This window comes from Nothobranchius furzeri, chromosome 5 (genome assembly GCF_043380555.1).
Source record: "Nothobranchius furzeri strain GRZ-AD chromosome 5, NfurGRZ-RIMD1, whole genome shotgun sequence".
In the NCBI taxonomy this organism is placed as follows: domain Eukaryota; kingdom Metazoa; phylum Chordata; class Actinopteri; order Cyprinodontiformes; family Nothobranchiidae; genus Nothobranchius; species Nothobranchius furzeri.
This window is the reverse complement of record NC_091745.1, coordinates 47424167-47449072: the sequence shown is the minus strand read 5'-3', so window position 1 is coordinate 47449072 and position 24906 is coordinate 47424167. Positions and strand designations below refer to the sequence as shown.

Genomic DNA, 24906 nt, shown 5'->3' with positions numbered 1-24906 from the left:
AGTGTACGTTGGTGTGTGTCAGAAACAGCGTAAGGCTTAATGTCTTTTCCAAAAAAAAACCAGGTGATGCGCCGGTCTCCAATCAAAATGCCCGGGCTGAATTTTTGTCCCAGTCCAGCAGGCCAGATGATGCCCGCACTGCCCGCTCACCACAGCCATGTAATACACCTCATCAACAATCACTAACACCATACTGGAGCAGGCGGAGGGAGACTAGGGGGTCTTTGCACACCTCTGTTGTTGCTTGGCTTCCTGGGGCTGGAGGCCAGGAGGGAGATCTGGCCGTCCGGTTGGGGTCTGGGGTGGTAGTTTGCTGTGCTCAGCGTTGGGTGGGGGAGCCTGCTTATCAGCACCCCAGCAGAAAGGGTCGAACTCTGGGAACCGGTAATTGTTGTACCCCATGTGCAGCAGAACCGGGACCAGAGTGAATAGGGTGTGTATGGGGAGCATGAGTGGGTGTCCGGCATGCATTTTTGTAAGTCTTTGGTTGTATGTGTATGTGTGAGCATGAGGGAGGGAGTGTGTGACTGTGTTTGTGTATGACTGTATATGTCAGGCAGGGCCTTTGACTCCTCCCTTCTCCTGGGACTCCTTTTGATGATATAGATCTTTGTCTCCCCTCTCCCTACCATACCTGGTGTGGAGTGCGGTGCCTTGGTCTGCCTGGGTCGTGGCTCCCGAGTCAGGGAGTTTAAGATTTTTGGCATCTGCCTGACCAATCCCGGTGGCTGCATGGTGGGGTCTGGGTCCCTGGACTCTGCTGGGTCCCGGGCGGGGGTGGTTGCCCCTGGGTCCTGGGTCGCTGGGTCCCAGGCTCGGCCGGCTAGGGTGTGGGAGGCTGTGGGCGGGCCTGTGGGCTTGCCGCTGATATCCCCCGGGACTCTGCCGGCTGCTGGTTGTGGCCCCCCGGGGCGATCCTCTGCGCCTCTCGAGGGCGGCAGGGGCTTTTCTGGTTGCAGTCTCCCTGGGGTTCCTGTGCTCTGGGGCAGCTCCTGGATCTCTGGGACTTGGAGCTCCCTCCGTCTCTTACACATCTTTAGGGGACAGATCTGTGGCCCCTCACACTCTCTATTGGATGCTCCTATAGAGAAACCTTACAGAAACAAGCGTGTATACACACACAGGTGCTCACATGGTGCTCTCATAAGAATGGACTTGGGCACATTCAACACATGTCTTAAGGCTATGGTGGGCACTTAATGCACTGTGATTTATTATTGTGTGATTGTTCAGTTAAATAATGTTCATTAAATATTTCTCAATCAAGTTTGACACAGTGATAGCTTGATCTTGTATTGTTGTTGTGTCCCATATTTGTTGTTTGTTTTATGTTTTTGTTCTGTCTGCAGGTCTAGAAGCAGACTCTTGTTCATTATTGTTTATTGTGCCCCCAAAGCCCCCCCCCCCCCCCCCCCACACACACACCCATCCTCCCCACCTTTTGTCCCTTCCTAGTACATTCTAGCATGAGTCTAGCTAGTATATTCTTGTATGAGTGTTACTAGTACCTTCTAGTATGGGCCTAACTAGTACATTCTAGTATGGTTTTAGCTAGTCCATTCTGGTATGAGTCTAACTAGTACAAATGGAGGCTGAAGCTCCATTTTCTCTCAATTAAACTATTAAATGGTATAAAGTCAGTGTTGGATTTTCCTTCTTTAACTTCCTCGGTGCATTCTGACAGTGATGCAGCTCTCAGAAACTGAAATCGACTTTTACTTCTGAGGCTGAGAAGACATCCTGTGTGAAACCGTTTTAGAAGTTGCTTTGCTCAGCTTAAGGAAACAGACTGAGGTGTCAACAACTTCCTCATGCTCTGAAATAACTGAATGTAAGACATCTCACTGCTCTGGACTGTCTGAGGGTAATCGTCTTACCAAACTTGTTGACACCCTCAAATGAACTTCTGTGTTATGAAATGTTCCTTGGAAAGGTTGCTGTAATCCCATTTGGTCGTTAACCGGTGACCCATTTTAGGTTGTGAGAAGAAGTTTCATAACCGAAAACAAAAAGTGTTAGTTTCAGCTCTTCAAAAGGGATTACCTAAAACTGTTCACCCTCAGAAAGTTATAAATAAACCATGATAGCTCACCACACCTCCTTACATAAAAAACAACGTAGTATACAAAGAAAAAATTAAAGACTGGAAACTAAATGAAAAAAAAACCCACAAATGTCTTATTTCCCTGGGCCAAGTGGCAATAAATTAATGCGTAAATGATTCTGTGAAAGGTGACTATGGGAATAAACTCAACTTCAATCTAATAGCAATATTTCAATGTTTTTATTATTAAAATCAGTTTATATGGGCAAATAGCAGCCAGTACTACACTGAACAAAATATAAATGCAACACTTGTGTTTTTGCCCCTATTTTTCATGAGCTGAACTCAGACATCTGTACCTTTGTCTACATACACAAAACACCCATGACTCTCAACTATTGTTCTGAAATCTGTCTACATGTGTGTTAGTGAACACTATTCATTTACCAAGAAAATCCATCCCACCTCACAGGTGTGGCATATCAAGGGGCTGATTAGACAGCATGAATAATGTGCAGGTGTGCCCGTAAACTTATAGTACAGCTAAAGGCAGTTCAGGTTTTTGCAAAAAAATTAATAAAAATACATAAATAACCTGTTCATCTCACTTCTGTCCAATTTTAGACAAGTAAAACCTTTAGAGTTTTGAAAACTTCAGTGTGTGGTTTCCTGGCGACAGGGGGTGGTACATACATTTCTGGGTAGTTTTATACATCACAGTGACTGTCGCTAGTTTAAAAAACAGTAGGGTAAATGTTATTACCTGTAGAGCAGAAGGCATTCAACATTGGCGTGACTCCTCAGACTTTGTTGGTCCTTCAGTTAATTACATTCAGAGAATGCAATGCCGGTTGTAGTTTCAGGATCTACTCAGGCTCCTGGCCAGAAGGAAACATGGCGTCTAATATGACGTTTCCCAAAGGCACTAGACCCGTGCCCTATTTACTTTAGACCCAATTTTTATGGTTACATCAAATTCAGATTCAAAAAAATCAAATTCAAATTCAAAAAACTTTATTAATCCCAGAGGGAAATGAAAGTTTCAGTACACACAATTCTGAGATCAGACATACATACATGGACATAGACATATGACAAGAATTGATGACTGTGGTCATTTGCGACCCGAGATGCGCTACCTTAATAGTAATCAGAGTGTTTATATATGGATTTAGTCAGGTGGAGGATAAAAAAGGCACTTCAGAGTTACCCTCCGCAAGGAGGGCAGCTTTGCCATGCAAAAAACACCTCAGACAGAAATGCAACAGACTTCAGTCATTACACAACATGAGTTTCCACTAGGTGGGGAAGGAGGGTTGGGGACTCTCCTCACATCAGTGCATGCAGCCGCAATGAGCAGCGCTCATCACCTCCGATTGGACAGGGGAGGGAGGAAATCGGGTTAGAAAGCACAGTGACTTCTGGAAACGGTTCCACGCCCTTCACCGGTCTCTTTTCCGCCCAGGCTGGAATAAGAAGACAGAGTTGCCATGGTGACGGCAGCATTCCACATTTCTTCTGAGGGGGAGTAAACACTTCAGCCTCACAGGCTCAAGGGCACCAGATTCAGATAAGAAATTGTTTTGGAGACAGACAGAGATAATTTCCTCTCTGTCTTAAAGTTCTGTTGATCTCCAACCCCTCTCGATCCAATAATGGCGTAAATTAATCTATTCCCAACCGTGCTGATCCGTCAACCCTCTCTTTGATCGAATCCACCATCTGTGCCAGATCCTGAATCTCAGCCAAAGTTACAAGCTTACGACTCATCTCAACAATTATATGAGTTTGTGCATTCACAGCGTGGTGTAATCCATCCCTGAGCTCCAGGATTGAGCCAATATTCCTCGAAAGCTCATAAATTTTCCGATAAGCCAGGTAACTGCTCAGACCAAACAGCAAGAAACCTGACACCAACACCACAGCTATCCAGACATCTTCAGAATCCTCTACAGACAGTTGAGAGAGGCAGATCAGGTTCCCCTGTTTCCAGGAGTCCATGGTATACCCAGCTAACTCTGTCCCATCCGGGAACCCCTTCTCCCCTTCTCATCGTTGAAAAAATTTTGTCAATCAGGTTGAGAGACCAACTGGCCTGGTCCATTTTTAATAATTTCCAGTTTCAAGAAAAAATGCAGAAGCGCCGTAAACCCCAAGACAGACAAAGAGCCTTGGGATAAGATAGGAAGGAGAGGAAGAAAAAGGCGTCTGTACTCTCCAAGAGCCAGAAGAAGCCGGTACAAAGTTGTCATCAATTATTCATTTTCAATGTTTCAATAGATATGTCCAAAGATTAATGGTAAAAATACACATTGCATCTTTAAATATGCTTGCATTGTTTATAAATCCTTTCATGGCATGGCCCGGCCTCCTTTTGAATGATTTATTAAACAAAATAACAGTGCCCTTAGAACCTGTCATGTTTTGAGGGAGGGATCTGAGCCAAGACATGCAGAATCACGCATAGGACTAATGGGTGAGTGAAAAAAAATTTAATAAGGAGGAGGGGTCCTGACAACGTCAGGGCTGGGCTGCAATTCAGGACAGCTTGGTGTGAGGGGTAGAAGGGAGCGAGAGAGAGGGCTACCAAGCCTGAGGTGGATCCAAGGGTTGAGGAGGGGCCTAGAATCCAGGAGGTTCCAGGTAGGTGAGAGGCGGGAGAACGATTCGATCCCGAGAAGGAGGAGAAGACAAGGTTCAGAATGATATCCAGGAGAGTTGTGGCTTAGAGATGTGGAATGTGAGGAGCTCCTGGAGAGTGACAAAAAAAAAAAGAGTCAAAAACCTAATTCAAAAATCACAAAGTCAAAAACTAGAGTTTATCCTAGAGACCAAGTTGGCACAAGCTACCCAAAAAGAGTAATCATCCAGAGAGTTGAAGGTGCCTCCCTCCTCCCTTTAGCCAGAGTGGGGAAAATAGTCTCAAGAGTCCCAGTCTCAAGAGTCTCAAGTGTTCCAGTCTCAAGTGTCCCAGTCTCAAGAGTCTCAAGTGTTCCAGCCTCAAGTGTTCCAGTCTCAAGTGTTCCAGCCTCAAGTGTTCCAGTCTCAAGTGTCTACATCCCCAGTGTTCCAGTCTCAAGTGTCCCCACAAGTGTCTACGTCCCCAGCGTTCCAGTCTCAAGAGTCCCCACAAGAGTCTACGTCCTCACAAGTCACAGAGTCTACGTCCCCACCAGTCACAAAGTCTACATCCCCACCAGTCACAGAGTCTATGTCCCCACCAGTCACAGAGTCTACCTCCCCACCAGTCACAGAGTCTACATCCCCACCAGTCACAGAGTCTACGTCCCCTCAGTCTCTAGTGTCCCCTCAGTGTCTTAGCCCAGAGTCCTCTCTTAGTCCTCGTCCTCCTCTAGTGTCCCCTCTTAGTCGTCCTCCTCTAGTGCCCCCTCTTAGTCGTCCTCCTTTATTGTCCCCTCTTAGTCGTCCTCCTCTAGTGTCCCCTCTTAGTCGTCCTCCTCTAGTGTCCCTCTTAGTCGTCCTCAGTGCCTGAGCCCAGATTCCCCTCTTAGTCATTGTTCTCTAGTGTCCCCTCAGTGTCTTAGCCTAGAGTCCCCTCTTAGTCCTCATCCTCTAGTGTCCCCTCAGTGCCTTAGCCCAGAGTCCCCTCTTAGTCCTCGTCCTCTATTGTCCCCTCAGTATCTTAGTCGTAGTCCAGTGTCCCCTCTTAGTCGTAGTCCAGTGTCCCCTCAGTCTCCAGAGTCCCCTCGTAGTCCAGTGTCCCCTCTTAGTCGTAGTTCAGTGTCCTCTCTCCCCTTGGCCAAGTAGCCAGGGCGCATGATCAAACCGGACACTGTGACAGGACGCTCACACTGTCACATCTTACCCCCTCTTTCCACAAGCACGTCCTCGTGCTCCCGCGCAGGGTGCCACAAACTTCACATACATGTGTGGCAGTGTGAGTGTCCTGTCACAGTGTCCCGATTGATCATGCGCCCTGGCTACTTGGCCAAGGGAATGTCCCTTTGGCTGACTGGTTAGAGCGTATGACTCTCACCCGGGAGTCTGGGGATCGAATCCCGCCCGGGCCCTCGTTTATCCACCTTGCCACACCAGGATACCTTAGGCCGCAGCTCGATGATCGACTTTGTTGTTATTTCATCTGACCTGCGGCTTCATGTCTTGGACACTCGGGTGAAGAGAGGAGCGGAGCTGTCAACTGACTACTACCTGGTGGTGAGTTGGCTCAGATGGTGGGGGAGGATGCCGGTCAGATCAGGCAGGCCCAAACGTATCGCGAGGGTCTACTGGGAACGTCTGGCAGAGTCTCCTGTCAGAAGGCGCTTCAATTCCCACCTCCGACAGAACTTCCAAAATGTTCCGGGAGAGGCGGGGGACATTGAGTCTGAATGGACCGTGTTCCATGCCTCCATTGTTGAGGCAGCCAACTGGAGCTGTGGTCGCAGGATCGTCGGTGCCTGTCGTGGTGGCAACCCCCGAACCCGCTGGTGGACACCGGAGGTTAGGGATACTGTCAAGCTGAAGAAAGAGTCCTATCAGGTCTTTTTGGCCTGTGGGACTCCAGAGGCAGCTGATGGGTACCGGCAGTCCAAGTGGAACATGGCTTGGGTGGTCACCAAGACAAAAACCCGGGCATGGGAGGAGTTCGGTGAGACCATGGAGCAAGACATCCGTATGGCTTCGAGGAGATTCTGGTCCACCATCCAGCGCCTCAGGGCGGGAAAGCAGTGCACTACCAACACTATCTATAGTGGGGATGGTGGGCTACTGACCTCTACTCGGGACGTTGTGGATCTGTGAGCAGAATACTTTGAAGACCTCCTCAATCCCAACGACACGTCTTCCAGTGAGGAAGCAGAGTCTGGGGACTTTGGGTTGGCCTCTCAAATCTCTGGTGCTGAGGTCACTGAGGTGGTTAAAAAGCTCATCTGTGGCAAGGCTCCAGGGGTGGATGAGATCCACCCAGAGTTCCTCAGGGCTCTGGATGTTGTGGGGCTGTGTTGCTGACACGGCTCTGCAATATCGCGTGGACACCGGGGCAGTCCCACTGGGTGCGTGGGAATTTGCCCAACCAGTCTACATGTGTTTTGTGTATTTTGAGAAGGTGTTTGACTGCATCCCTCGGGGGGCCCTGTGGTGGGTACTCTGGGAGTATGGGGTACCAGGCCCTCTGATACAGGCTGTTAGGTCCCTGCATGACCGGTGTCAGAGCTTGGTCCGCATTGCCGGCAGTAAGTCGGGCTCGTTCCCAGTGAGGGTTGGACTCGGCTAAGGCTGCCCTTTGTCACCGATTCTGTTCATAACCTTAATGGACAGGATTTCTAGGCACAGCCAAGGTGTGGAAGGCATCCGTTTTGGTGGCCTGAGGATCAGGTCTCTGCTTTTTGCAGATGATGTGGTCCTGTTGGCTTCATCAGAATGTGATCTTCAGCTTTCGCTGGAGCCGTTCGCAGCCGAGTGTGAAGCTGCTGGGATGAGAATCAACTCCTCTAAATCTGAAACCGTGGTCTTGATTCGGAAAAGGGTAGAATGCCTTCTCCGGGTCAGGGATTAGGCCCTGGCCCTAGTGGAGGAGTTTAAGTATCTCGGGGTCTTGTTCACGAGTGAGGGGCAACTGGAGCGTGAGATCAATAGGCGGATTGGTGCTGCATCTGAAGTAATGTGGGCGTTGTACCGGTCTGTCGTGGTGAAGAGAGAGCTGAGTCAGAAGATGAAGCTCTTGATTTACCGGTCGATCTACGTTCCTACCCTCACCTATAGTCATGAGCTTTGGGTAGTGATTGAAAGAATGAGATCGCGGATACAAGCGGCCGAAATGAGTTTTCTCCGAAGAGTGGCTGGGCTCTCCCTTAGAGATAGGGTGAAAAGCTCGGTCATCTGGGAGGGGCTCGGAGTAGAACCACTGCTCGTCCACATCGAGAGGAGCCAGTTGTGGTGGCTCGGGCTTCTGGTCAGGATGCCTCCTGGACGCCTCCTTGGTGAGGTTTTCCGGGCACGTCCAACCGGAAGGAGACCTAAAGGTAGACCCCTGGACACGGTGGAGGGACTATGTCTCTCATCTGGCCAGGGATTTCCCTGGAGGAACTGGCCCAAGTGGCTGGGGAGATGGAAGCCTGGGCCTCTCACCTTCGGCTGCTGCACCCGCAACCCAACTCCGGATAAGTGAATGAAAATGGATGGATGGATGGATGGATAAACCATCAGTAATAAGAGGGCTGAAACATTGATTTATTAAAGTTTGGAAATTGCATGAAATTACTGGGGTGTGAAGTAGCTTCAGACTTCCAAAATGTTCTAATTTTGCAAGTTTCACCAAGAGAAACTAGTTTGTGTGTCTGCAGAGAAGCTGACTACCACAGAGATGATTTAATCTGCTTAACTGAAGTGTTTTGTACAAATATGGCCAAATAATTGTGTTAAAAACCTGTTTTGGAAATTATTTTATCTAAGTGCCGCCATCATAATGTTGACCCTTTTGTCAGCCAATCACATCTAAAATGGACTGAAATGGGCCCTGTGTGTGTGTGTGTGTGTGTGTGTGTGTGTGTGTGTGTGTGTGTGTGTGTGTGTGTGTGTGTGTGTGTGTGTGTGTGTGTGTGTGTGTGTGTGTGTGTGTGTGTGTGTGTGTGTGTGTGTGTGTAAAAACCAGATACACACCAATTTCTGATCTCAAAGAGGAAAATAAAGATACATGAGGGGGATTTTGTCTACACTGAAACTCAACAGGAGGCGTTTCTAGCTCATAGTAATTTAGTGACCTGGAAATTAGTTTCCATCAGTTGTTTTTTTTTCCCTTAAAATGCTCCTTGACCACAACGCACCACAGAAATAGTTTTAAAGGTCATCTAAATCTATTATATCACTTATTTTTTAAATGACAACATATCTGGCAGCTTTGGTGTGTTCTTTCTGTGTTTAGTTTCAAATTCCATCTTTCAGTTCTTTCTAAAACACAGAAAAGGTATAATTACCTGCAACGTTTCATTTGCGGCTGCAAACATCATCAGGCTGACGCCGATGGTGGCGTCACTTCCTTCGTTTATCCGCGGGCAGCAGAGGACGTTGTCGCCCTCTGCTGCGATCCAACGAGTAAACTCCATCGTCCCTGTTCATGGTCCCACATCCACGTCTCCTTATCGCTATAGCTTCCATTATCCATCTTTTGTATTTCTGTTGTTCGGTGTTTATGATCCTTGTGTTGTCCCAGTGCATTATATGGTTTTCTCTTATGCAGTGATCTGTTACGACTGACTTCTTTATTGTACTTTCTGCTTCTTCTTTTGCTGCTCTTGTGTGTCTTCGACTTTTTTCTTTCCTACACTCCTTTCTATGTTCTATTGTTCGTGTGTTGAGTTGGCGTTCAGTTTCTCCTATGTATGCTTTATTGCAGAGTTTGCATGGGATTTCGTAAACGACTCCACATTTAATTCCAGCTGGTATCTTGACTTTTGGGTGTACTAGTCTGTTTCTAACTGTTGTGCATGGTTTTGTTGGTGTGTTTATGTTGTGTTTTTTCATTGTTGCTCTTATTTTTTCCGTTATGCCTTAGATGTATGGTAGGGTTATCACTGGTTGTGGTTCTTGTCTTTCTGGGTTTCTGGTTCTTTGCTTTGGTTGTTCATCGGAGAGGGGAAAGCGGGCAGCAGAGGGCGACAACGTCCTCTGCTGCCCGCGGATAAACTAAGGAAATGACGCCACCATCGGTGTCAGCCTGATGATGTTTGCAGTTGCAAACGAAATGTTGCAGGTAATTAAACCTTTTCTGTGTTTTAAAAAGAACTGAAAGATGGAATATCTGGCAGCTTATTGAAACAAAGTGACCTTTTGCGGTAGTATTAGTTACCTCCTACTCTGTTTCCAAACTGAAAAATGAACCCACCACTCTCACACCCAAATGAAAACCATCCCACTGGGTCGTTCCGTAAAACAACCGTTGCTCTTGTGAGCTCCTGCAGCATCACAGATGAGAGAAGAAGAGGAGCTGTACTCCAGTAACATGTAAAGTCATCTGGGTCATTCACTGGCAGAAAGACACGTGTAGTTAAATGGGAGTGTGTAAAAAAAACTGCATGGTGGCAGGAGGAGCAGAGAGCTGGCCTTGGATTTTTAAATCCAGTTGGGTTTAAAGTGCAAGCAGCTGAAAGCTGATTTTGGCAAGACACCAGATTTTTTATCGGACACTTTTTCAGTAGTTAAACATTTATTAAGCTAAAGCAGACTTATAGCACAAACTGTGAAGAGCAGCAGAGAATAGGATCATTATTTGTATTAAATAAATAAATAAATAAATAAAAACATGAAGTGATGAATCACAGCTCAGGACAGTGGAGTGATTGTGTTGCCTAGCTTTAGGATAATGAACATACTAAAATCTCCTCTGTGACCATTGGAGCTGGATGACAATATTTAACGACTACTGACAAAAAGTTGATGCTGAACATGCTCGTCTTTAGATATTCATGCACAGACTATTTAAACATTTCAATATCAGGCAACGACAACCTGACTAAATGCAAAATGTGGTTTCCAGACCATGATTTCATAAATTAATCGAACCAACCAGGGCTGCATGGCAGCAACTGTTGCTCCCCATCAGAAGGTTACAGGTTCTAAGCCTTGCATCGCGTAAGCAAGATTGTGACAAGATTGGCCGAACCAACCACCAGCATATGTCATAGTTGCTAATGAGTCTTTCACATTGCTGTGGAGGAATTTTGTCCCACTCTCTTGAACAGAACTGTTGTAATCGGTGTTGTACCTCAACAAGTTCAGAAAACGATCCTTAAAGGGTTAAAGTGAGCGCTCTCATCCTGGTGTTTGTGAACAGGTTTGCGAACGGCGCTCTCTGGCAGCTCCAGTTATCTATGGAGCTATAAAGCCGTGGCTAAAAGCATCCTGTTAGCCATAGATATTCTAAAAAGTAGACCCTGCAAATATGGCCGCCACAGCGGTTGATGCAGCGTCAACTCTTCAGTGTCTGTGCTGTTAACAACAGGCCTATGGTGCATTCCATTTCCCTCAGAAGAAAATTCAACTAAACTGGATTTTACAGTTTTGTCTTCTAATTAACCTGTTTCCACCACAGCTGTTGTTGTTACAAGAAGCTGCCATGCTGAACCTCAAAGTCGAACTAAAACGGTCTCCATTGACACGGGCAGTGGCGGCTGGTGATTTTTTATTTTAATTTTGGTGGGGCGCATTTTTGCCGGCTGCGCTAACCACATATCACCACTAGGGGACATCAACTCTAGATGGCCACACAGTGCCTAACCCAAGGACACAACAACAGCGACAGACTGAGTGAGGATTAAACCTTCAATCAATGGGGCAGCTGTCCCGTCCCCCTGAATGCAGTAATGTGCAGAGACAACCTGGATAAAAACCACTCTCAGACTGGGACGGTGGTTCTTCTTTTAGCAGGACAACGACCCAAACCCTAACCCGACCAACAGCCAAAATGTCAAAAGAACAGCTTCAGGACAACTCTGTGAATGTCTTTGAGCGGCCGAGCCAGAGCCTGGACCTGAGTCCCATCACCCATTTCTGGAGCCATCTTAAAATGGCTGCTTTGACGCTTTCTATCCAATCTGATGGAGCTTAACAAGTCGTGCAACAAGGAATGGGAGAAACCGCCCAACGACCGGTGTGCAAAGCTTGTGGCAACATATTTAAAAATGCTTGAGGCAGGAATTACTGCCAAAGATGCATCAAGACAAAGGCTCAGTGTAAATGTGATTATTATTTTTTTATGAAGTTGCTAAAATCTAAAAATACAAGCAACGCCCTTTCTGCGTGTACTTCACAGCCCACAGACGAGTTTCACTTAGTTTTCTTTTCATTAAGGTCCTTAAAAAGTGAAAACCTGACCACACGTTTCATTTATTGTACTTATCTCAGAAAATGTGTTCTGTTAGTGACGAATGTTTCCACGGTAAACTGTTCTTTGATCTGGCATGCATCAAATTTTCCCATCGAGCAGAGCGGCACTTGGAGAGGAAGCCGCAGTTTTCTAAAACTTTTCTGTGGTTTGAAATTTGGGTCAGTTCAAACTTTACTCTCTGAGACATCACTGATTAACTCGTGGAGCGTAAGAGCTGTGCCACATTACATTTACTCACTGTCTTATCTGTGTCGCCACGTGCATTTTAAGTTTAACAAGCCAGTAGGTGAGCTGTGCTGGGCGGAAAGTTAATGGACAGCCTCACAAATACAGAATCTACAGGATTATATTGCAACGTTGCTCCCTGCAGCTTTTGTATTATCATGCACCAAACCTCCAGAAGGTTCGTGGGGAAAAAACGACTCTAAAAGAAAGAAAGAGATTTAAATGAAACCACAGAAACTTTAATCTGCACATATTTTGGATTTCTTTAGCTGCCACTGATTACTGGCCTCAAAATCTGTTTGCTGCTAAGCGGCTTCGTACAAACGTGTGTTTTGTTCATTAAAAATCGTTGCAAATAAAAGTAAAATATGTCTGATTGTGCTTTATTGACAGTAACAGATTTGTGCCAATCTCTTGGAAACCAAATACAAAGACCATCTCAAAGTTTGCTCATGCACACACTTTGTGAGGTTTAGCAATAACCCGTAGGACTTTTGGACTACTGAAAATCGATGTCCCAGCACAATTCAGCCCACGGTTCATTTAAGACACTTTTCCGTGTCATGACATTTTTTTTAAAAGCGTGCCACATTTTATGGAATAGGACGATTTTATGGAGGCAGACGATGTGACGTTTTGAACTACTGACATATAAATGTTATCGACAGCCCTAAAGAGTTTATATTTCCAATATATTGATGCATTGATCATCTTAATTGCTTTGATTCAGATCATTTTTCTAATTCAACCCCAAAAATTCTCCATTCAGATGTTTTTGTTCACAAGCCAACATGGAAAACTCAACTCCAGACAAGAATTCATTTTCCCTTCCAGCTCTGAAAAGTCCCAACCATGAAGCCAGGGCAAGTGATTTCTGCAGTGAAACGAGGCTTTCTTTAACAGCACGTTAGTGTAATAATAGGTCATGTTTGCTGTATCAGCAGTTAAAAATTCCCCTCCTTCATGGTTTGGTTGTTTCGACGCTTTCTTACAATGAAACAAGTCCCTTTAACTAACTACCTGATTGTGTAAAAGTGTGCACTAAGACCTCAGAGACTGAACTGTAAAGGTTTCTTGTTACTCGTTTATCTTACGCTTTCCTAACCAGTTGTATAAAGCATTAAAGCATCTCACACCCACAAGGATGTTTGACAATAACAGCAGTGATGAAGCACAAGCTCACGGAAACAAGCGACCAAAATGAGGGGCTCTCCTGTTAAGCCGGGCGTACACTTTATGACTTTTTCACTTTTTTGAGCCACTTTTCTCCTCGTGCGAGAATCTACAAGATCAGCGCCAGTTTCACGATGAGTGTCGTGTAGTATACAGGGGGTAACGAGAGGCTAGCAACACCACGTGACCAGCTACCGATCAGCAATTGTGAGCTCGCACAAATTTCTGGTGTGTTTGATATTTTGCTCATCCCTTGTGAGGGTATCGCACTGTTGAAGCGACGCTGCAACCCAAAAAGTACCAGAACTGCTCAAGGTGCATGTGCAAACTTGCGTCAGTACGGCTTGCCAGCTATTTCCTTATGTATTAACACGTTATTTTTTATTTTTGTCAAGAAAGTGTGTTTATGTCGCTGCATGGTGGCGCAGATGTTAACACTGTTGCCTCGCAGAACGAAGGTTGCAGGTTCGAAACTCGGCTGAGGCCTTTCTGCGTAGAGTTGCATGTTCTCCCTATGTATGCGTGGGTTTCCAGCGGGTACTCCGGTTTTCCACACAGATCACAACATGCCCTATAGGTTATAAATTGTATATATATATATATGTATATATATATATTAGGGTTTGCATGACTTAATTTTTTTTAAGTCGACAGTCAAGTAATGAAAATCGAGTCGACTTCGACTAGTCGTTGATGACGTCATACACCTGAAGCGGCACGGGGGGGTTCGCTGGAGTTTTTGACAATTAAAATTGCGCCCACATTTTCTAAGTTAACACATCTCTTTTAACAACAGTAGTTTCTGCATCCTGCTTCAGTCCTCTCCCCCCTCCCCCTGTGCAGCAGCTGCAAACTCACTGATGCGCCTGCAGCCTTTCCTGCTGCTCTAAACATTAAAATAATTATTTCATTTTCTGTTCCTCACTACTGATTACCTTCAGTGGTGTTTGTTTGTTACAACCAGGTAGAAAAACTAACTTGTTTTTATTTGACTATTTTTCTGTCCTCTCTATTATCTTCCTGCATTTCCTCTCAATCCTAAAGAAAAACTGCTACCTGGGTTCATTTATATTCACTTTATGAGTTACCTTTGAACTGCAGTTCTAAAAGATCTACCAACCACAAAAACAGCAGAGTGCCGCTGCTCGCCGGCCGACTACAACGGGACCGTTTTTGCTGCGGAGTTCGTGCCGGAGCGGAGCGGAGATAGTGGAATTTTGGGGGTGCGTCACCGGAGGACAAAACAGGTGATGTGCCTCGCTCCGCAGCAGCGAAATGCATCCGGCACAAATAACAGACAGAAAACATTAAAGGAAATGAGCCGACATGAACGATTGCATGTTTAATTTGTCTTTGAGGTGGTGACACCTGATTTGGCGGTGCTCAGAACGCAGATGTCTGGAGCGCGTCAACGATCAGAGCTTTGCATGCGCAAACTGGTTAAGATTAGGATGGGGGTGAGGGGAAGGTAAAATTGCAAGAGGGAAAAGGTCACAGTTTGGTTAAATGTCCGTTTTACCGCCGGTGTCAGTACTGACGCTCTGGCACAGTGCGTCGCCTCCGCCTCCCGACGCGCAGGGGCTCATCACCTGCTGTCTTTTCCGAGGACTGCATCTTGTCAGTCATTATCACGTGACAGCGACTAGTCGATGACAGGCATAAAAAGTCACTACAGAGCCGTGAAGTCGTCTAGTCGACTAGTTCATACAACCCCTAATATATATATATATATATATATATATATATATATATATATATATATATATATATAAATATGTTTGCCTTTCCTTCTCCTAGACCACAGGAGTTAAACTCAGGTCCGTGAGGGCCGCTATCCCACGTGTTTTAGTGTTTTCCTGTTCCAACACACCTGATTTAAATCAGCAGGTGATTAACCGGCTTCTGCAGAGCCTGATGAGCTGCTGCACAGGTGAATTAGCTGTGTTGGAACAGGGAAACAACAAAACGATGCAGAATACCGACCCTTGAGGACTGGAGTTTGACACCCCGATCTAGACGTATTGCCTGTTGACATCGTGGTTCTGCGTCTCAGGTACAATAACAAGTCTGACATTTTCATAATAGGCCTTTTGGATATCCTGTCTCCCTCTTTCCATCTGTTTTTTACTGGGTGAATGGTAAAATGGTCTGTATTTATATCCATATAGTGCTTCCGAGGGTTGTACAACCCCCAAGGCGTCATTCATTCATTCACACACACATTCACACGCTGGTGGTGATGATATACGATGTAGCCACAGCTGACCTGGGACGCACCGACCGATGCAGGACTGTTGTGTGCTGGCGCCACCGGTTCCTCCGACCACCACCAGAAGACAAAGAGGTTGAAGTGTCTTGCCCAAGGACACAGCGACTGTGAACCTGCAACCCTCCGGTCCCGGAGCGACCACTGAACTCCTCTGCTACCATCGACCCATTGCAACATGTGCTACAGTGTTTTTTTTGTTGTTGTTGTTTTGCTTTTATTTGTGTTTGCATGAGGCTCATGAATCTTCAGAGCTGAACATTTTATATGCAACGTTTTCAGTTTTCCATAAACAGCATTTGCTCACAATTCTAACTATCATTCATCCATTCACACACATACACCCATACATACATACATACATACAAATATTAAGAGATATAAGTACACTTTAATGCATATAATAATTTGTTTTTTTCCATGATTAGTGTAATGGGTGAATGTAATCTCACGACAGTCAGGGCATATGCAGTGTCGGGGTTTGTGCAATATAATTGATGTGTTTCCGTTATTGTTATCTATGCTGTCCTCTGTGTCCACTTTCCTTGACATTTGTTTGTGTTAGTATAATCGGATGGCTGTTTTTGTCTCTGTCACGTGACTTGTAAATACTATCTCTGTATGTTTCCACTACTTTGTGTCTAACATCAACCTGCCGGAGGGTCTGCAGATGGAAATTAGCCCAAGGCTATAATCTGGCATATTTACATTTATTGAAATGTTCATTAATATGTATTGCCCCTCTTCCTAAAAATAAATAAATAAATAAATAAATAAATGATTGAACTGGTAAAAGATAAAAAAAAACTACTTTTATTTGGGTTTTGAATTCTTTACATATGCATCTGAGTAACAAGACGATGCCGTTCTGAGCAGAATTTGTGATACCATCTTGGTAGTCTAAAGAAAAGTTATTGATCCCTGTCAGTGTGTGTGTGTCTCTCTCCCTCGTAGCGCTGACGCAGAAGCATAAACTAGACTTTAGTGATAGCTGCTAATTATTCTCTTCCATCTCTCTGGAGGATATTCGTCCAACTCTTCTTTACAAAATAGGTTAAGTCATCCATGTTGGAGGGTTGTCCAACATGAACGGCCTGTTTAAGGTCAAGAGTCGGACAGCCACCTTCAGGATTTTCTGCTACAGTCCAGAATTCATGTTTTCATCAGTTCCATCAAGTCAGCGGAACTCACTCCTGGTCCTAAAGAGCCGGTATCCAGCATGTTTTAGTTTTAACCCTGCTTCAACACACCTGATTTCAATCAGCAGGCGATTAACAGGCTTCTGCAGGGCCTGATGAGCTGCTGCACAGGTGATTCAACCACTGAACCAGGGTGTTGGAGCAGAGAAACAATGAAACATGCTGGCCCTCCAGGACCTGGAGTGAGTACCACTGCATCAAGTGGTCCTGATGCATCAAAGCGGTCCCAGACCACCACACTACCACCACCACATCTGACTGTTGGTATGATGTTATTTTTCATAAATACATTTTTTCTCTAGATGTTACGGGACACGCCTACCTGGAACTTATTTTGTTTGCTCAATCCGCAGAATACATTCCCAAAAATCTTGGGGTTCATAAATGTTCTGGCATTTATTTACAGTTGTCTCCTTCTTATTATCATATCAGGAGTTGTGATCTTCAACAGCTGAGGCCCAAAGGGCTCTAGAGGAAGTTCCGAGTGGTCATGAATTAGTTTATGAACAGCAGGATGTGTGTGATCGTTTAGCCCACTTCATTATACTGCTGAAGCGACACTTCATCTCCACAGGTCTGGCAGTAATCAGGTGTGGGTGTGGCTGGTGTAAATGAGCTCTGAATAATGGGACTCATCAAGGAGAACAATCACTTGTGATGTTGTTGCTTTGATTGGCTTTTTTTTCTCCTAATAAATAAAGTTGAAACTGAATTCTGGCTTTACTCGGGTTTTCTGTCCTTTGCACTTTGATTGTGACAAAGTAATTGTAAGAAGGTGTGACAGAGTGGGTGTCCTGCCACTGTATCCCGATTGATCATGCGTCCTGGCTACTTGGCCAAGGGCATGTCCCTTTGGATGACTGGTTGGTGGGCATGACTCTCACCCGGGAGTCTGGGGATTGAATCCCACCTGGGCCCTCTTACCTCCACCCTGCCACCAAGGCAAATGCATTTTTAAAACAACTTATATTAAATTAGAATGTTCTCTTCGCATTATTACAGGAGAACTGCACTTATCACATTTATGTTGGCAACGCTAAAACATCTCAAAATGTCAGCAAACTCAGAGTGAAAAGACACAGATCTTCTTTCAAAAAAGTTCTGTCTCCGTTGGTGAAGTCTTCACCCACCAACTGTACGTGACATCTACATGTTCAGGACGTTTTTGTGTCTTTGTGTGTGTATGTACGTGCATCTTCAATTTATTGATCTGGTCTGTGTGATGGAATAAACTCAGTCTCAAATTGATCTTCTCTCCTTTTCTCTTGTGTAAGAATATCAAGGCTGACTGTTGACCTCTCAGCGGCCTTATTGTATTCCCCAGGTCAGATACAGGTGTACATACATGTGTTCAAGCCCCGATAACATTATCTCAGGCCTGAATACAATCCCAACTTATCGACTCTGACGTCTTATCAACACAACACAGTATTTTATCGATTCGTTCAAAAGGTCTCTGAATTAGCAGAGATGACTTGAACCTAAAGCTGGTTATGAAAAACAAAAAGGACTAATTAAGTTTATCTTTTGTGTCCTAACAGAATAATCCTGTGGTTGAGGGTAAAATGACAAAAATTCAAACTAAGGCTGATTGTGTCTGAGCAGCTGAAACTGATCATTGATCCGTCAAACAGTAATCAGGACTCGGTGTGTTGATTTAATCTTCAGGTTGGAAATGAAAGCTTTTGTCTAGATTCTACCAAAAGCTTCAACAGAGTATTTCTGAGCACAGCAACATCTCGTAGGTTTTTTGTTTCTGTAAATGAGGGAAATTTGATCGTCTTTGGTTCAATCTAAAGTAAATTGGAGAGGAACAGGTCAGAAAAAAGAAAGTAGGTGTGATGGTGCCATGCTGGGTGTTGCTAGAAGGTATGTTTGGTCCCAAATTAGTCCCCGATGTGAGAAAGTCTAGGAATAAGGAGCTGGTCCAGAACCAATCAGCTCTTTCAGATGGCTGTTTGCACTTTGTTATTTCAACTTTCTTCTTCATTTAAAGGATTTTTCTCTCATTTAAAATGAAACTTCTTTAGAAATTATAAAATAGAAAAGTATTTATCTCTATTCAGTCATTGTGGCTGTGAGGTGGAAGGTGCTGAGTAAAGTAAAAACTCCTGTTCTGTCCACGTTTATTCAGTGAGAGAAAATCTTCCAGACTCATCAAGTCTGATGGGACGATGAGCTCCAGCAGACGACCCGTGAGACTGAACCTCCCAGTAAAAAGGACCTGACACACTTCCAGACCTTCATCTTTCTGCCTAGTCACCTTTTTTCTGTCACTCAGCCTTTAGTTTGACACAATTACTGCAGGATCCAAACTGGAGGACAGAGACCCAGAGCAGGTCAAGTTAATATTTGACCAGTTTTAGCTGTCAAACTGCTCCACATGAGCTGGAGAATACGTGTGGGCCGTGTGGAGCTTTCAGCTGAGAGAGGGAGGGCTAACGCTCAGAGAGGCTTATCTCAGCGATTGATCCGCTCTCATAAATACAGGGATGGTAGTCTCTGAGTGGGAAATCTTTCTTCAGCACTGAGCCTGTAAGGTCACAATTAAGTTTTAGCATCAACATTTTGATCTCCAGTCAGTCATGGGAGTCGCCTACAGCGTTGGAGAGTAAGTAAAACGATCATCTTGGCAGATTTAAATAATGTGAGTTTGGTTTTTATACAGACATGATTGTAAGTAAATCCGTTCAGATGAGCATTTAATGCTTTTATGTACCAGAAGGTGTGAGTGAAAAAAACACCAGCAGCGTATAAAATGCATTGTGTGTTGATTACGGCAAATAATACTTGCACTTATGTAGAAATAGGGTTACTCCAATCAAGGTTACAGCTGTAAATTACAAAATCAACATTTTAGTCCAAAGAAACATGTTGTTGTGTAGCTTTGAACACAGAAGAATCTGATATTCACAGAAACAAAAGCAGAACCTAAAAGTGATTTTTTAAGTGGAAAACTCCAGAAGGCAGACATTAAAGCCCAGATCTTCATCCCATGACTTAAATCATCAAAACATCTTGAACCTTTGGTGTTTCATGCACTGGCATAATAGGATGTCTTCATCCAGCCTTGTCCAGGTGGACGAAAACTTTTCTGGAACAAGACTATTCATGGATTTTCTTTGTGTCACAGCCACCCTAGCCTTTACAGTAAGTGCTGTGAGTCCGTTCCGCTGATACAGCCCAGAGGAAACAACGCTGTCTCTGCAGTTCTTTTTATTTTAGTTTTATTCTTCCTATGGAGAAAAAAAGGTGCTTTTTCACATTCAGCTGGTTAAGACCCACTAAAATGTCACAGCTGAATTAAAAGACCAATATATAAAATGCGTTTTATATAAAAAATACCATTTATGTGAGCAGCTGTTCCCACTAAAGTCTGAACTGAGAGTTTAGACGATAAATGATCTAAAGATCCAGGATGACAGATCCCCAGAGGCATGACTAGGTCACAGACCTGATGTTGAGTCAACAGAGAAATCCTCCTCTCTGCAGGAGCTGAAGAGAGAAGGACTATGCATTTGGTGTTTGCTGAGATGGTTTGAAACAGAATAAAAACAAACTGTGTGTCTAAAATAGACAAACATTCTATTTTCAAGTTTTTCACTTTTAAATTCCTCTTTTATTTCACTAAAAAGGTAGAAAAAAGGTTCTTTAAATATTGTGATATGAAATTCTTTAATGATAATCTATAATTTTGGGCCTGTGCTTTGGCTGAATCTCCTTTTGTATTTAAAACAATAATTTATGAGTAATGGAATGTTCAATGTGTTTTCCTGCAGGGTCGATCACCTCTACACCTTCTTTGTGGAATGGTCCCCAGATATGTACGGTAAAGGCAAGAAGAAGCCTTGTAAGTCCTGCTCTCTCAAGAGGAAGAAGAACTGTCTGGTGGACAAAGACGCGGCTGCGGTGAACAAGCTCCACAAGAAGCCCGTCAACCCCCAAAATGCAGCAAAATGGAAGGTGAGTTCAAACGCTAGGGCAAAAACATCAAACGTGTCGTTGATTTGGTAAAACACACAAATTTATGGCAAGTTGTTTTAACATTTATCAAGGAGATGAGAATTCCAGATATCTATGAATCTATAGTTCCTAGTAAAAAAACAACATTCCAGAAATCCAAAGTAACTAACTGTGCAGAGGGAACATTTTGGATGTCTGAAACCGAATTATCCGTCGAACAAATGATGTCACATTTCCTGATCATGTGTATCGGGTTTGCAGCACCTCCTATCCACAAACACATTCCTCCTATCAAGTACACACCTAAATCCTTGCAAGCAAGCATTGTTTTTGTGTTCAAGTAAAGCCTTAGCAACCGATGGCCATTAGGGTCAAAAATTCCTGAGAGCAACCTCCAGCAAAATAACAACAAGCGCATCAGACTCCCTTTCGTCACTGGCGACGAGCAAAGAGGTAAATGTGTAAAACAAAGTTTATTAACGGCGAAAACTTTATAATCGCTTGTTACAAATCAGTAAATGCATTCTGTCCTCACGGCTCCCATAGGAGGAAACATGTTAGCTAATATGGCGTCGCCCAGAGACTTAGACCCACTCCAAGTATTATAGACCCAATTTTTATGGTTATATGTTACAAAGCAGCCACTATTTTTCAACAACCAGTTAATTAATCATTTAATTAATTTTCAACAACATTTTGATGTAAATTTCTAGAGATTAACGGAAAAATCTACACATTGCCTTTTTAATAAATGATCTGTCAGCCATTTTGGGGTTTTGGGGACTTCATTCCCACTGTAGCACTTGTTATTATGGATATCCTTAAATATAACTTCTGCTAGTGTCAACATAGCTGTTGATACATGTCTTCATTTTCAATTTTGATTATGAGTGCAGTTAGCACTAGGATAAATTAAGTTATTACAGAGACGTCAGGTTGCTGATTAAATGTTTAAAAGGCTTGCCCTTTTCCGTTTGCCTAACATGGAACATAGCTGTTCTGGCTCAGTCAAGAGTGCAGCTAGGGTTGTGGGAGACCCCTCTATCCTAATATGGGCATCCTGTTTCCTCCTCTTCTGTAGCTTCAACCATATTATTTGAGTTCAAAACGATGGAAGGAAACCGTAATGGGCGGAGACCTAACAACATGCAGCAACGTGCTCGAGTCTCAGACCAATGAACGTCTCTGAAGTATAAAGGTAGCAGACAGGTCTTAAAGAGCAGAACTAAACTCTGACATCAGGAGCCATGAGGAAAGCACAGGAGAACTTGAGGGTGTTTTATTTTGCCAGCGACTGTGTGGAGCCGTATGTAGAGGTGAGAGGACTCCATGAGCTGTAATTATGATTTAAAAACAGGAAGAGGGAAGATCTTAAACAGAGTTTCTCACCAGTTTGTTGCATCTTGTGTCCTGTTCCAGGTCATAACGGTGAAGGACTCCAAGCGCCGCCTGAGTTTGTGTAGCTCAGTGGAATCCGAGGAAGAGGAGAACGAGGAATACCAGGAGGAGAATGAAGACTCCCCCGTCCTCAGTGATCAGAGTCAGCTGCTGGATGAATACCAGCTTCAAAAAGTAAGTTAAGCACATCTGTGTTTCTCTCTTCTAATCATTGATACCAGCAACAACATTCTTCATATCTAATGCAGGATTTAATCACAAAGTTGTTTCCCAACAGCTCGCTGCTCACATGCCGGCACGGACTCAAGGATATCCGTGGAATCTGGTCTACAGCACAGCCATCCATGGGAGCAGCCTGAAGACGCTTTACAGAAACATGGCTGACCTGGACAGCCCTGTGCTGCTGGTCATCAGAGACATGCACAACAAGGTTTGTGTCTCACGTCTGCAAGACCTTTGACCTAAAACCAGATGTCCACCAGAGACACAGACTAACAAGCTGGTGTCTTCCAGGTGTTTGGAGCTTTTTCCTCTGATCCCTTCAAAGTCAGTCAGTATTGTTACGGCACCGGAGAGACCTTCCTGTTCACCTTTCAGCCGGACTTCCAGGTGAGAATCAAATCATCCTTTAGATTTCTGCTTGTCAATCATTTACCTACACGTCCTCACGTTACCTTGTGAATAGACATAAACAATAACATCATCACGCTAAAATGTCACCTAAAAACCCACAAATGTGGTGAGATGTTTATGGAAAATGAATGTTGAAAACGTAGCTCAGCGGTTGACTTGAAATCTTCATGGTTTGTGTTTTCTGTAGCATTACAGGTGGAGCGGAGAGAACTCCTACTTTGTGAGCGGCAACATGGAATCTCTGCAGATCGGTGGAGGAGGGTGAGTTTTAGTCCCACTGAGTTATGGTCATACACGCACAGACCGGAAGTTAACATGGATGTCTGTGTTTTAGGGGCGGCTTTGCCCTGTGGCTGGATGCTGATCTGTACCATGGAGCCAGCTTTTCCTGTCCTACTTTTAATAATCCGCCTCTTTCCACACATCAAGACTTTATCGTACAAGACGTAGAGGTGTGGACGGTTCGAGGCTGAACCACGACACCAGGAACACGAGCTGTCCAATCGTGAAGCAGAACACTGGAAGCAGTTAAGCCTCTGCTTGGTCCCGATGGAGCGTTTGCTCCTGCAGACGACCCCACCTACTGGAGACAGTTTAATGGACTGGTTCTCTGACTGGGATTCCTGCTTGGTTGAACTGTGAGTGTTAAAGATGTGTAGCTGCATCAAGTCCTGAGCTTCAGGTTCCTGCTGATCAGAACTTCTGCTGTCATATTTAAGCTGCTCCTCTGTGATCATGGAGAATATTATGACTCAAAGTTCTTGGTAAAAGTTGGTGAAAGACAAGTTTGTCAACACTGAAAACACATTCCAGGGCAAACATTTGTGTTTATTGAAAAGGCAGACATGTGTGGTGTGTTCATTAATGCATCTATGATGCTAAGCTGTCTGTGTTTGATTCTGTCATGGTTGAATTGTTTTATGGTGATAACACTAGTGTGATAGGACCCCAAGGAAACTACTGAAGCCTGCGGTTGGCTGCAGGTCTGCTTGTACTCACCTTGACCTTCATTGTACTTCCTCTTTTGTTTGTACCCAGTTCAACACGTTTGAATTAATAACGATGAGGTTAAGCCGTGGAAATGTTGACTGAATAATGCACAGTTTAACTCATGGAGCTACTGCCTTAATACTACATGCATGAGTGCATGTCAGGTTGCAAGCATGCATGTGGTAAATACATGGATGGTAACAGTTTTACACCTTGTTTGTACAAAATGTTAACCACTGTGTTTGAAAAACCCTTTGTGCACAATTCAGCAGCTGGGTCTGGGTGGAGGTGTGAGCTGACCAGTACCTGGTTGGGTTTTAATTTCTGACTCCATTTTGAGAGAAAAATCTATTTGAATAATTTGAATCTTTTTCATACTTAAAGAAAATTCCCTTAAGATTTGCTTATTGGTATTTTTTTCAAACAAAATTTGTGACAAGAGCACAAAAACCCTATATTATTACTGTTTGGTGTGTGTGTGTGTGTGTGTTTCTTTTAGTAAATCAGAATTCCTTGGCAGTGCAGGCGCTGCCACTAGTAATTTGATCTATTTTATCTATTTTTGTAAAACAGAATAAAAACATATTTTTCTATGAGAAATTGCTGAATCACAGTTTTATCTTTGACTAATCCTCGCCTTCAGCAAAAGAAGAGAGGAGTTTTAACCCTCATTATTCTTTATGATGTTCAAAGCTTAAAGGAGCAGTATATAATGATTCTACAGTGAAGTCATCACAAAACTGTTTCATGTCTCCATAGTGTTGGAAGGAAGGTCACACTGAAACAGATTTAAATCTCAGCCAGCTGGAGGGTTGTCAGTTGTTTTCCTTTAAAACAAATTCAAGAGGGACGTATAGTTACTGTTTACGATCTGTGAGCCCGTGAGGTTGCCAAATCTGCACTAATCTAATGTTGCAGCACTGGCATTTGTAATGTAACATTTGCAGGCGAAAACTCCAGAGTTGAAAGCTAGCCAACAGGAGCGACCCAGAAGTTAGTCCTTGCAGCCCTAAGCAGCCCTGGCATCCTGTTGTTTTACTTCAATATCAGATGAAGCATGCAAGAGGCTAATGTTGAGCTAACAATGCTAACAATGAATTAGAAGCAAATAGTCAGCTGTTACGTATTCAAATGATCAATTTTGCACCGTCTAATTCACCACAGGAAAACCATT

The 24906-nt window shown here is 44.1% G+C and overlaps 1 protein-coding gene across 1 annotated transcript; it reads left to right on the top strand.

The window, feature by feature from the left end:
* Positions 1 to 19199: 19199 nt before the first annotated feature.
* Positions 19200 to 24129, top strand: LOC139070114 (nuclear receptor coactivator 7-like). Its single transcript, XM_070551776.1, has 7 exons — positions 19200 to 19359; positions 20528 to 20711; positions 22131 to 22283; positions 22387 to 22539; positions 22623 to 22718; positions 22930 to 23003; positions 23077 to 24129. The coding sequence occupies exons 1-7, from the start codon at positions 19334 to 19336 to the stop codon at positions 23213 to 23215; spliced, it is 825 nt and encodes a 274-aa protein (XP_070407877.1). The 5' UTR covers positions 19200 to 19333; the 3' UTR covers positions 23216 to 24129.
* Positions 24130 to 24906: the final 777 nt, after the last annotated feature.